The sequence below is a fragment of the Lepisosteus platostomus genome, chromosome 26, assembly GCF_059453375.1.
Source record: "Lepisosteus platostomus isolate fLepPlt1 chromosome 26, fLepPlt1.hap1, whole genome shotgun sequence".
In the NCBI taxonomy this organism is placed as follows: Eukaryota; Metazoa; Chordata; class Actinopteri; order Semionotiformes; family Lepisosteidae; genus Lepisosteus; species Lepisosteus platostomus.
The window spans coordinates 4,699,580-4,712,302 of NC_142636.1; the positions used below are offsets into that span (position 1 = coordinate 4,699,580).

Genomic DNA, 12,723 nt, shown 5'->3' on the forward strand with positions numbered 1-12,723 from the left:
TCCCTCGATGCGCTGCTCTGGTGCGTCGGCTCCTACACAGTGCCTGTCTGCCGTAAGCGTTACAATATACTAAATACTAAATACTAAAGCCAATACTGGCTCAATGGGCTTTGACGTGCTAATGCATTGGTTTAACAGTCCGGGTGTGGCAGGCTTCCAATGTCAACTCGACTCGATTGGAAGACAATGAACGTATTTTAGCCCTAAATGAATTAATAGCAAACATGGTTTACATAAAATACATTTTACCAAGAAAATTTATAAAAATACGATCTATAGTTGAAATCTGAGCCTACTTTAAAAATAAAGGAAAAGCATTTTCAGAGAGCAATCACGCTGTGTTTATGTAGAAAAAGTGATTAGGTTTATGAGCAATCTAATTACCTATTCGCTTAAAACACTATATAAAATAAAGTTTATTTAGAGATGAATGATCAGTGTCGCAGTTTAAATAATGTGAGTCAGGAAACTAACACAGCGCCACCGGATTTAATAACGCAATATAAACGCTATAAAATAATGTGACACAGTACAGCACAGTACAATAATACTGACCATGACTTTAGAAGCATAAATTACCTTACACTCAATTTAAACACAAGCTGTCTTTAGCCCTCTAGCTGGTTCATACAGAAATGTAGAGATCCAGGCTCAGAACACACAGCTTCATTAGCGAATACATATGCAGGACAACTAGAGAAGACGTTTTACAGAGGATGGATTTTTAGAAACATCCCATCAGACATCCCATCATATTCACAACGTGAAATCCAGAAAATAATATTACGTAACCAAAATCCGCAATATGGAAACAGAACCTGTGTAATTGTTGATAGATGATGTACTCGTAACATTTTTTCAAGACGAACTACAACATTTAAAAAATGACTTGTATGTACTTGATATCTCTAATCAATCCACGGGTCCCAGCACAAAACGAAAGTAAAACGCATACCGTTTCGCGCTTCTTATTAGTTGCTCAAAAGTAATTTGACCGTATGAAATGCATAATATAAACCTAGAAACATATACGTGAGCAGTACTTAAGCACTGTAGTATCGGTGTTAAGACATACCTCTCAAATACTGTAAATCAAGTTAAAAATATCTCAAGACCGATTCTGGTCGTAATGAAACCATGCAAGGGAGTTTTTATGTCCGTTGCAGTTCTTTTGCAACATGAATATAATTATATCGTTATTAATTTCTTGAGATACGCGATTCCATATTATATTCCCTTTTAATCAAATTCTAAAAGTATGCTTGTTGACTCCGGTATCACGTTAGTTAAAGACTTCGAAGCTTACAATGTTTAGGGAGAAATGTATTTTTTTCTTTAAAGTACCGAGACCAGCCATATACTGTATGTTTATGTTAAGATTTCCCTTCAGTGGTAAAATTAGATATGAATATTCAATACTTAAACGGGCACAGTTAAGACATTAAATATACATATACATATTGTATACAGTACAGTTTGCATACGGTAATATGTTTATGTTACGCGATTAAAAAATAAATAAAACTGGAAGGTCTAGCACCACCATTATGTTTATATGGTTGTTTTTGTTGGTTGGTTGTTATTATGGTTATTAATAATACGATCTATAGTTGAAATCTGAGCCTAAATAAAAAGAAAAAGCAAGTGATTAGGTTTATGAGCAATCTAATTACTTATTCGTTTAAAACGCTATATAAAATAAAGTTTATTATTAATTTGCTGGACAGAGCGGTGAACATTATTATGCATAAGACAAAGTTAACGATCCTGATCAGTTTAGAAATCTGTGTACGCTGTAAGGTTTTTACTTCTTAAACTTTTAAAATACACGTTTTGAATAGAAAGAAATCCTCTTCCTGGTACAGTATGTATAGCAAACCAGCACGTCTTTTTTCTCCAATCAGAGGGGTGTCAGATGGTGTCAGCCAATCACCATTCTGCATTGGGTAGCAACGGGTGACTGTTCTCAGGCGGAAGATGTAAACAGCTTAATGTTCGTGTTAAATAATTTTTTTAAATTCAATTAAACAGGCACAGTTAAGACATTAAATATACATATACATACTGTATACAGTACAGTTTGCATACGGTAATATGTTTATGTTACGCGATTAAAAAATAAATAAATAAATAAAAATGAAAGGTCCAGCACCAGCTGGATTTGAACACACAACCTGCCAGCTGGTATTCACACACCTAGACCAGTAGGCTACAAGACAGCTCGCATGATCAGACAGGCGAAACAGCCCTACACAGCCCTGCCGCAGTACACGGATATAATCATACCGTTATTAAATTCTTTAGATACGCGATTCCATATTATATTCCCTTTTAATCAAATTCTAAAAGTATGCTTGTTGACTCCGGTATCACGTTAGTTAAAGACTTCGAAGCTTACAATGTTTAGGGAGAAATGGAATACCGGTGTGTATTTTTCCTTGTGATATTTTAAGCTCTAGTTGAATGATAGGTGTCGCATTTTAAATCATTTTCGTAGCTAGAAATTATGAAACGCCCTGTTAAAAGCAAGGAAGTTTTTATGCCCGTTGAAGTAAAACAAAATGCCTGACAAAGTATGGCTTGGACAGATTCCAAGTGCTTGTACAAATGTGCTAAAGAAATTATACTTTGAGTATACAGCTTGTCCAAAGTCATCCATTATTAATACTATTAGTAATATCTTCAGTAAAGGCTTTGATGCATAAATATTTCTGATAAAGGTAGGTTGTGTACTTTTGTCCAACTGAGCAATCTTGCTTTCATAAAATATACCAACATTTTAATGACTGATGATTAACATGCTGTAATACACAGTTCAAAATTAAAGGCTCAAATGCTGTACATGAGAGGTTAAGCTCCCCCTGGCGGTTTTACAAGGCGACGCCGGATAGTTTGTTACGTGACACACGTGAAATGCGTGATACCGCGTGATACCGTGACACGCCCACCGGGGTATGCCGCGAAATACCTCACCCATTTTGAATGGCTGCATCTGTAAGTGGTCAGAGAGGCCTGGATCAAGGGAAGAGCAGTGGGAGACGAAAGAGTAATTTGCAATGATTAAATCTAGGGTGTGTCCTTTGTTACAGTATGTGTAGGGCTAAAAACAAACTGAGTAAGATCAAAACATCCAAGTAGAGAAAGGAAGTCTTAGCCAGACTGGATGAGCTTGAGTCAATGTGTATATTAAAGTCCCCTAGAATAAGGATCCTTTTCAACTTAAGGCAATAAAATGAGAGTAAATCAGCAAACTCACCTAAAAAGGCTTTGCTTGGTTTGGATGGCCTATAAATTGTGGCAATGATAGTAGATTGGGGGATAGTGACATTTAAAACAAGGCACTCAAAAGAAGAGGGAGGAGGTATAGTAATGGGACTTAAATTGTAAAAAAAATGTAAATAACAATGATGCCCCTGCCTCTGTCTGAGAGATGCAGAAGGTCAAACAAACCATACCCAGGAGGGACTAGCTGGTTAAATATCACATTTTAAACCATGAACCATGTAATTAGTGAATTATCACAATGTTGCATATTTATAATCTATTTTCTGGTATAGTTAGCAAAACAGAAGGATAAAATAGAAGGAAAAGTAAACATCAAAAGTGCAAAATAAAATCTGAAATATTTAGATTTCCATGCTGGACAAACATTTTGCACATCATTTGATGTAGAGAAGTTGATGTTACATTCAAATAGCAAAATGTCTACAAACTGAAAAAAAAACCCACAAGCTGACAATATTATTATTAGTCTGGTGGGTAGCTGCTTCAGCATGCCTAGGCTGCAAAGGAACAAGTAATAGGTTTATTCCATACTGAAAAGAGAAGAAAGAAAACACAATGTTTCGGCCATGGAGACTTCTTCAGGAGTGAGAAAGACAGGGCAGTAAGCAAATATTATTAGTAGTACAACTATGCAGTATTATGTTTGTATTACTATTATGTTTGTCTTTCTAGAAAGCAATAAGAAACAAACTTTAAAACAAAGGATGGACACATGAAATATGTTTATATTTCTGAACTTACTGTAATTTCTTCAGTTCACAGTTAGGATCTTCCAAAAGTGCAGAAAGCAGTTTCAATCCTGAATCTCCTGGGTGATTGTAGCTCAGGTTCAGCTCTCTAAGTTTTGAGGAATTTGAGCGGAGCACTGAGGCTAGAGCTTCACAGCCTCTCTCTGTGACTCCGCAGAATGATAGCCTACAGAGACAAAATGGCATGGTTTCTTCAGTCTCCCAACTCTGCACATTAGAAAAGAAGCAAACGATAGTCCTTTCACCTATTTCTGCAGACATTGCAATAGTAAAAATATTATTAACAAAATGCAATTAATTTGTCCTTGAACTGTAAATTTTAGATTTAAAAAATTACAGGCTTCTTCAAGAATCTTTTTTCCTTTTCAACCTGAGTTTGACTGCATGACCTTTGCAGATTTAATTTATTTGCATGTACTGAATCTAAACTTTTTCAGCCTTATTACTCAGAGATTAATAAGGCTGACCTTGTTAGGTTTCATAGTATACACCTTTTTACAATGCCAATAACAAAAAGTATTTTTGTTATGGAAAGTAGCACATTATTTAAATTTTCAATTATTAACTTTGATTATTAACAAAATGAACACCAAAAAACTTGAATTAAATGTTTTCTGTAAGAATTGATCAGTCTCTCACTTTGCCAAGGAGCAGGCTACAAGGACAGTGGCATTGCTGCCCTGATAATACACCCCTCATCCATCAGTTACTGTAGGGAAGGTATTGCCTTAACTTGTATCTTATATAACCAACAGCTATGCACTATTGCATTTTTGTCATTGTCTGGCACCTGGAGCTTCTTCTCTCTTGCCTATTGGGACAAAGGCAGCCACGTATCCTACTCTTTTTCGATTGGATCTGGAGAAAAAGATCCCTGGATCTTTTTCCAGGGATCTGGAGGTAGCCTCTCCTACTCTTCTTCTCGAAGGAGCCATCAGGTAGCCTGTGTCTTGGCAGCTTGTAATACCAGCCAATCTCCAGTGGCTTTTCAGAGGCCTGACCAATGTCATTGGAGTGTGTGAAAGGCAGAAAAAGACATCTTCTTCCTGAGGACTCTATGTGTTCTCAGGCTTTCCAAGGACTGAGTCAACTCTTCACTGGGAAGAATGTTGAGAATGGTGAAATCTCTTTGCCATGACGCATCATGGGTTGTTTGGCCACCTAATTGTCTTGGTAGATCAAATGGTTCTCTATAGTGCTTTATTTCCTCCATGAAAACACTGCTCACACTCAGCCTTGGAAGTTATCCTAGCATCTCTTGCATCTTAACTTCTTCAGGCGTTGAATTTCTGTGGCTCTCTGGCTGAAAGTACTGTATCTTGTGCTTTTTTAATTTATACAACCAGCTTGTAGTACTCTATGGGGAAACTAAGGGAAAATCTTTCCTTGACTCAGTCTTCTACTGGGTGAGTTCCTGCTCTCCAACCTCCCTTTTCAGCTGTCTGGATTTCCAACTCACTGCCCACCTCCTTCATCTGACTTTACAGTGAGTGTTTTCTTTCAGCAGCTGGCTGATCAGCATCTCAGAGGCCATCAGCTTGGCTTCCACATTCTTTTGCTGCTGTTCATCAATCAGCAAAGCATCTCTTTTTTCCCTTGTTTTACAAGCCAGTTTTGTGCATTCTTAACACAGGCTGTTCACGTCAGTCTGAAGACCATAGCTGCACTTTTGTGACATTACCAGCTTGTTGCTCACCCATTTTAGCTCAACCTTACTGAACTGCAACTGGTTGGACTGCGTCTCACTGTAAGATAGGGCTGCTAGGGCAATAGGATCCTATGCAGGACTCAAGACAAGAGAAAGACAAAGCAGATATGCTAGGCAAAAACGAAAACCAGGAGGCAGGTGAGTAGGTCGGAACACAGAGAGACAAGGAGGAAGCAACAATCCAAAAAAACACTAGGCGAAATCGAATCCAGGAAGCAGGCGAGTTGTTCAGAACATGGAAGCACAAACGAGGAAGCAGCAATCCAAATCACAAGGGGAAACCGAAAACGAGAAGCAGGCTAGGAGATCGAAAACCGGAGAGAAGCAAGAGGTAAACGCGCACTAGGGAGCTCGAAGAGAATCCGCAATAGTGAGCGGGGAAGTGAGGAAAAAGGAGAACTAAAATAGAGACGGGAGAGAAAGGTGATTGGCGTTTACTTGCGGCGTGAGCTTGTTTTATAGGGTGTGCGCATGGGAATGCAAGAAGGAAGAGCAGCGCGAGTGGAATGCGTAACACTCACAAGCTGCCATCTTGGACTTCAGGATCTTCTTTTGCTTTGCTGTTGCCTGAAGGACCTTACTCCACTCCTTTAGCTCAGAGGTCAACTTCACACACTGGTGGCATTTTTTTTTCTGTACCTCGATGCTTCTCTCATATGGTCTGAATGCTGAGGTAGCTGGTTTCTAGTTTTAAAATAATGTGTTTTCTGACTGTAGAAAGCATGGTAGAATGTCCTGTTTGTCTAAAAGTTGCACTTGCAAGAGACATGTTCTTGTAAAACACATATGGGCTTGCATATACAGTATATACAGTAGCTCACTGAACACGTGGTGACTGGTTGCCCACCTCAGACTTTCAACCCTTTCTCCATGGGGCAGAGACCACTCCTAAGGCTTTGGGGACCACAATTGTTATTTTAGCGGGAAGACTTCCATGTCAGAACACACAGGGTCTAGACAATAGCACCTGTCATGCCCAAACCCCAAGCAGTCTCTTTGATGAGTCCTCAGAACATTCACATTCATTCAATCAATGATGTGGGGTGCTTCTTTTCTATCCCACTCTCTATTCTGCCTGTGCTATAGGGTGTGGTCCCATCGCCTTTAGATTTCTCTGTCCTCCCCAAAGCTACCCAGTCCTGTTCAGATCTCCCACTTTCTGCTGCCCAGAGTCATGGCAACATGTGCTGCCAATAAAGGTTCCAGTCCATTACCAACATGTACTGTAGTGATTTTGATCTTTTCTTCAAAAACAATAAAGAAAAGGAAAATTTCTTTAAAACAAATCCAAAGAGTTATCCCACATTACTTAGATGACTTCAGTCACCAAAAATCTTCTGCTTACAACATTTTACATCAGTCCAGCACCAGATAGTAGTGTGAGTCTCTTTACATACATGTACCAGACTAGTCTAAATGATCTAACCCCCCTATGAAAATGTAGCTTTCAATCCTTCGTAAATTATTTATTTAAAATAGCATCACTATACATTTGAATTCCCTCATTAAAGCTGACCTGTAACAGTTATATTAGCTCTAGCTAGAAACATATATTTTCTTTCACAATATTTATCTTCAGAATTACAGAAATATCTGTATTTCACTATCAGTGAACTGTGAACACTATCAGAGTCTGATATAAGTTCTTTTTCCTGTGTGTTTAGAATTAATCAATTTACAATTGTAGGTATGTACCTAATAAAACTGCATAATTACTATAACATTATTCATTTATTACATTGCTATTAAACAGCTACAGAATGATAAATTGCATTTAATGTAATGCTGTGTCATCCTTGAGGTCAGTTGTAGCTGGAGATTTGTCAGTTTAAACTGGAAACACCCAAAACATGGATAAGATGTTAAGTTCAACCAATATCCAGCTAACTTTTCAATATCCAATTTAAAATAAAAACCTGCAGACATATCATCCCTCTAAAACCAGGCGTAAACAGCTCTGTTTTTTTTGTTACTCACCCCAATCTTTCTATTTTACTTATTCCAGTGCAGAGCAGGTTCACTCCTGAATCCTCTAGGCAATTGTCTTTCAATTCCATCTCTCTCATCTTTGAGTGACCCAAATGCAAAGCGGAAGCCAGATCACTACAGATGTCCTTTGTAAAATTACAGTTTTCAAGGCTGTAAAGAGGATATTATATAGTATTGTCATTCATTTTGCATTTTATGGTATTTTAAAGATATATTTAATCAGAAAAAAGCATCATTATGAACCTTATGTGCTACACTTCTCCATTCTCTACCATATACAGTTTTACATGTAATGACGTAAATGATTGATTCTAAATGAAAGAAATAACTATTAAAAAGTTAAGTCGTTTGCTATTAAAGATATCCATAAAGGTTCGTATAAACTCCTGTTTCACTGGTCAAGGTCAGAACTGACAAGAACTCAAATGTCTGCAGTAAAGTATCTGGAATGATAAAAAAAATTAATCAGCTCTTATAGGAAATGTTTAATTCAACTTATTGCTGCTAAAGGTGGTGCCACAAGTTACAGAATTAAGTATTCAATAGCTAATTCCTTTTTCAATGATATTGAAAGCTGGCTCGTTTTTTTAAATAATGACACTAGAGTTTTTGTGTTATTTGGCAAATGCGGTTGGTATGGTAAACCATAAAATCTTAAGGTGGTGTACCTTTTCATCACTCTGTATCTAGCTGGAGTTCCAGAGTAGAAATTAAACTTATAAATATACAAAATCAAAATCATATACTTAAATATACAAAATACAAAATCTAATTCTTTAAATTTATACAGTGGGTATAGAAAGTCACCACCCCATTTCAAAATTTGTACCTTTTGTTGTATGACACTATGAAAATAAAAACAAATTAAATTTGGCTTGTTCCATTTTTATTTACACACAGTAACCCACATTAGCCAAGTGAAAATACAATTCTAAAATATTCTGAAAATTAATATTACAACAGTAAAATACCTTATTTGGATAAGTGAACACCCTCCTTACAATGGCATTTGTAAACTTGCTCAGGTATAACCAATCACCTTACAGATCACACAACAAACTAATTGGCTCCCACCTGTGATCAATTTTGGTAATTTTGATTAGTTCAGAATAAAAACAGATATTTCTAGAGGATTCCACTATTTGGAAGTGCATTTCAAAGCACATACTCCACTATGGGCGGAAAGGTGCTTTCAAAAGAACTTTGAGATAAAGTTGTGAAAAGGCACAAGTCAGGAGATGGATATAAAAAGATTTAAGAGGCTTTAAGTATCCCATGGAGCAAGTCAAGACCATCATTGAGAAGTGGAAGCGTATGGCACCACCCAGACCTTGCCTAAATTAGGCTGTTCCTCCAAACTGGATGACTGAGCAAGAAGGAGATCAGAGAGGCTACCAAGAGGCTGATGGCAACTTTGAACGAGCTACAGGCCTTTATGGCAAAGACTGGTCATTGTGTGCATGTGACAACAATATCAGCAGCACTCCACAAATCTGGCCTGTATGGGAGGGTGGCAAGAAATAAAACCCTCTTTAAAAAAAGCCTCATCAAGTCTTGTTTATGTTTTGTTAAAAGCACCTTAAAGATGATGTGGTCAGATAAGACCAAAATTGAGCTTTTTGGCCAGAATGCAAAATGATACATCTGGCGAAAACCCAATACATCTTACCATCCAAAGAACACCATTCCTACAGTACAGCACAGTAGTGGCAGCATCCTGTTGTGGGGGTGTTTCTCTTCAGCTGGGACTGGGGCACTTGTCAAGACAGAAGGGAAGATGGATGGTGCAAAATACAGGCTAATTCTTGAAGAAAGCCTGCAGCCCTCAGCCAGGAAGTTGTAAACGGGAAGATGGTCACCTTTCAACATGACAATGACCCAAAGCACACCGCCAAAGCAACCCTACAGTAGCTGAAGGACAGGAAGGTGAATGTCATTGAGTGGCCTAGTCAGAGCCCCAACCTAAATCCCATTGAAAATCTTTGGAATTACTTAGAGAGGGCAGTCCATCAACGGTCACCATGCAGCTTGACTGAGCTTGAACAATTCTTTAAGGAGGAATGGGCAAAAAGTCCTCCCTCTAGGTGTCCAAAGTTGGAAGAGATGTATCCAAACAGACTCAAGGCTGTAATTCAAGCAAAAGGTGCTTCCACCAAGTATTAACTCAAGAGGGTGTTCTCTTATCCAACCCGGTTATTCTACTTTTTTTTCAAGGGGTGGAGTGGTGGCTCTATGGCTCTGTGGCTAAGGATGTGCACGCATGGCTGGAAGGTTGCTGGTTTGTATTCCATGGCTGGCAGAGGAATCCTACTCCATTGAGCCCCTGAGCAAGGCCCTTAACCCCAACTGCTCCAGGAGCACTGTATAAATCTCTGACCCCAAGCTTCTCTCTGCCTGTGTGTCTCATGGAGAGCACATTGGGTTATGTGAAAAGACAACTTCCTAATGCACTGTTCTTATGGCACCTTTTTTACAATATAGTGTCCCTGTTGCTATACTGGGGCATTAGGACCCACACAGACAGCATGGGGAGCGCTCCCCTACTGGTACTAGTTACACCACTTCCAGCAGCAATCTGAGCTTTTCCAGGAGTCTCCCATCCAGGTCTTGACCAGACTCACACCTGTTGGGCTTCTCTTCATGAGACACACAGACATGGAGAGCAAGTTTCGAGTGGTGCATACCTCAACAATATAACAGCAAATTTTAATATTAACAATTTAAATATACTGACCTAAATAGACAAAGGGGCAGAGTGATGGCTCTGTGACTAAGGATCTGCGCCTGTGGCTGGAAGGTTGCCAGTTTAAATCCCATGGCCAGCAGAGGAATCCTACTCCGTTGGGCCCCTGAGCAAGGTCCTTAACCCCAACTGCTCCAGGGCCACCATATAAATGGTTGACCCTGCGCTCTGACCCCAAGCTTCTCTCTCTATGTGTCAGTGTCTCATGGATAGCAAGTTGGGGCATGCGAAAAAGACAAATTCCTAATACAAGAAATTGTATATGGCCAATCAAGTGATCTCTCTTAAGTGTACTATACAAATATACTACATATACAATGTGAGCACTTGTATCAGCTACAATGCAATTTATAGTAAACAACAAAGTCACTCAAAAATGTATTTGTTATTTCACTTAGAATTAAGTGTTATTAAAGATTTCTAATAATCTTTGTTCGCCTTAACCAAACAACCTGGTTCCTCTTTCTAACTGCACAAGAATATAGCCATAGAGGACCCTTCTTTGTGATCTCAGCCTTAGAATGGTGTTTGTGTGTGGGAAAGTGAGGGAGATGAGTCTGTCCTCTGCATAACAAGAACTGAAGACCCGGTATTCCCCATAATGGATGTCCACTGCTAGTGCCATAGGCATATCTGGACCTGATCTTAATGTTACAGGGCATGGTCAACCATCCAAAGGAAGATCCACCATTTGGATGTCTATAGGATATCAGAACCAAGCCCAATAACATCTCAGCCAATCACCAACTTGTGATGTTGCCCCATATAAACCCAGTTTATTTTCGCTGGTTGACTACTGACTCCCCAGTCTCTCTCCCTCTAAATAGGCAATCTTGACTTTTCCAACCAAGTGACTGCAAGTAGTCTGAGTCAGGACTTGAAACTTTTTTCCAAGTAGCCAGGCCAAGACAGTCAGTAAATTATAGATTTCTACCCAAAATACCTCTGAAACAATAAATCTTGGGTTTGCAAACCCACTGTTATTTCCACCTGATCAACTAAATTATGAAGTTGGATTCTTTCTTTTTATTGACTTCTGGAATATCCAAGCATGTTCTGAACAAAGCTAAAGCTAGGAAGAACCCTGCCGCCAGACTCCAAAAAGGTTAACTGTGTACAGAATGTTTTTAAAGACTGAAGTGAACAAAATGCTATGTTAAGGCCAATGGACGTTGCTAGATAAGTTCCTGGGCAATTTCTCTCTCTCCTCTGTCTGCATTGGTACCCTCCCAACATAGAGCAGTGCAAACTGCCATGGACCAATCCACCAGCTCAGTTTTACAAGCACAAAGTTTAAACTCATCAAGGATGTTTGGACAGTAAATCTTAAACCTTTTTTTTAACTTATTTTTTCACATTATAATACTCCAGAGTTGAACTATTTTTGCAAATGCATGTTTGATGTTTAGATCATGATAGTAAATGCATGTGTCTGAGAATATAAATGTGATTTAGGTATATGAGACTGATAAAACCTACAAATTAGACTATAACACCTTATAGTCTATGTGTATTTTAACTCTGAAATTAACTCTAATATTTCTAATCCTTGACTAAACAATTAACATTCCATGTTCATCACATATATATATATATTAAATTTGCTGTTTTTGATGCATGTTTTGGTTATATCAATAAATTATGTATTGTGTATTTAGAATCTGTGTGTGGGACTGTAGGTTATTATGTTTGTTCAGTTCCTAAAAGTCATCAAGAACTCTTGGAAATTACTGTTACAATTTCAGATATACAGTAGCACAAATTACAGCAAATTAAAAACCCCATCACTTATATTTTTAACTTATTTACAGTATTTGCTTGTAAATAGTACGTTTTAAAAACCCCAATGTATAATATATATTATAGTATTAAAATAAAAAATTAACATGTTTTCCAAGTATTGTTTATTCACAATTACTAATAATTCTATACAGTATTATCAGTATTATCTCATATAGTATTGTTATGTCTCATGTGCTCAGTTGTGGTAGTAATGTAGTAACAACATCCTGTCTAAACAATGTAATCATTGTATTTAAAAAAAATGTTTTTCACTAGTATGCATACCGTATGATTAGCGCAGGAAAGCTTTAAATAGTAAATAAATATTTAATGCTGTTCCAATTTGTCTGACAACTACATGCAGCTGCAGTACTTTAATGATTCTCTGTGCCACATGGCATTTTTAAAGTGTAGTGCAGTCCTGCATCAGATTATTCAAAAACATTAAAAATTGATGCTGCTGTGTA

At 37.9% G+C, this 12,723-nt stretch overlaps 1 protein-coding gene across 2 annotated transcripts in view; it reads right to left on the reverse strand.

Moving 5' to 3' along the window:
* The window catches only part of LOC148639748 (NLR family CARD domain-containing protein 3-like), a 98,008-nt gene that overhangs the window by 36,872 nt on the left and 48,413 nt on the right, over window positions 1-12,723 (reverse strand). For both annotated transcript variants that reach the window (XM_088620910.1, XM_088620911.1), the window contains 2 exons: window positions 7,720-7,881; window positions 4,027-4,200 (listed from right to left, as the gene is read on the reverse strand). In XM_088620910.1, the coding sequence (XP_088477036.1) occupies window positions 4,027-4,200; window positions 7,720-7,881 (336 nt within the window). The remainder of the gene's footprint in view (window positions 1-4,026; window positions 4,201-7,719; window positions 7,882-12,723) is intronic.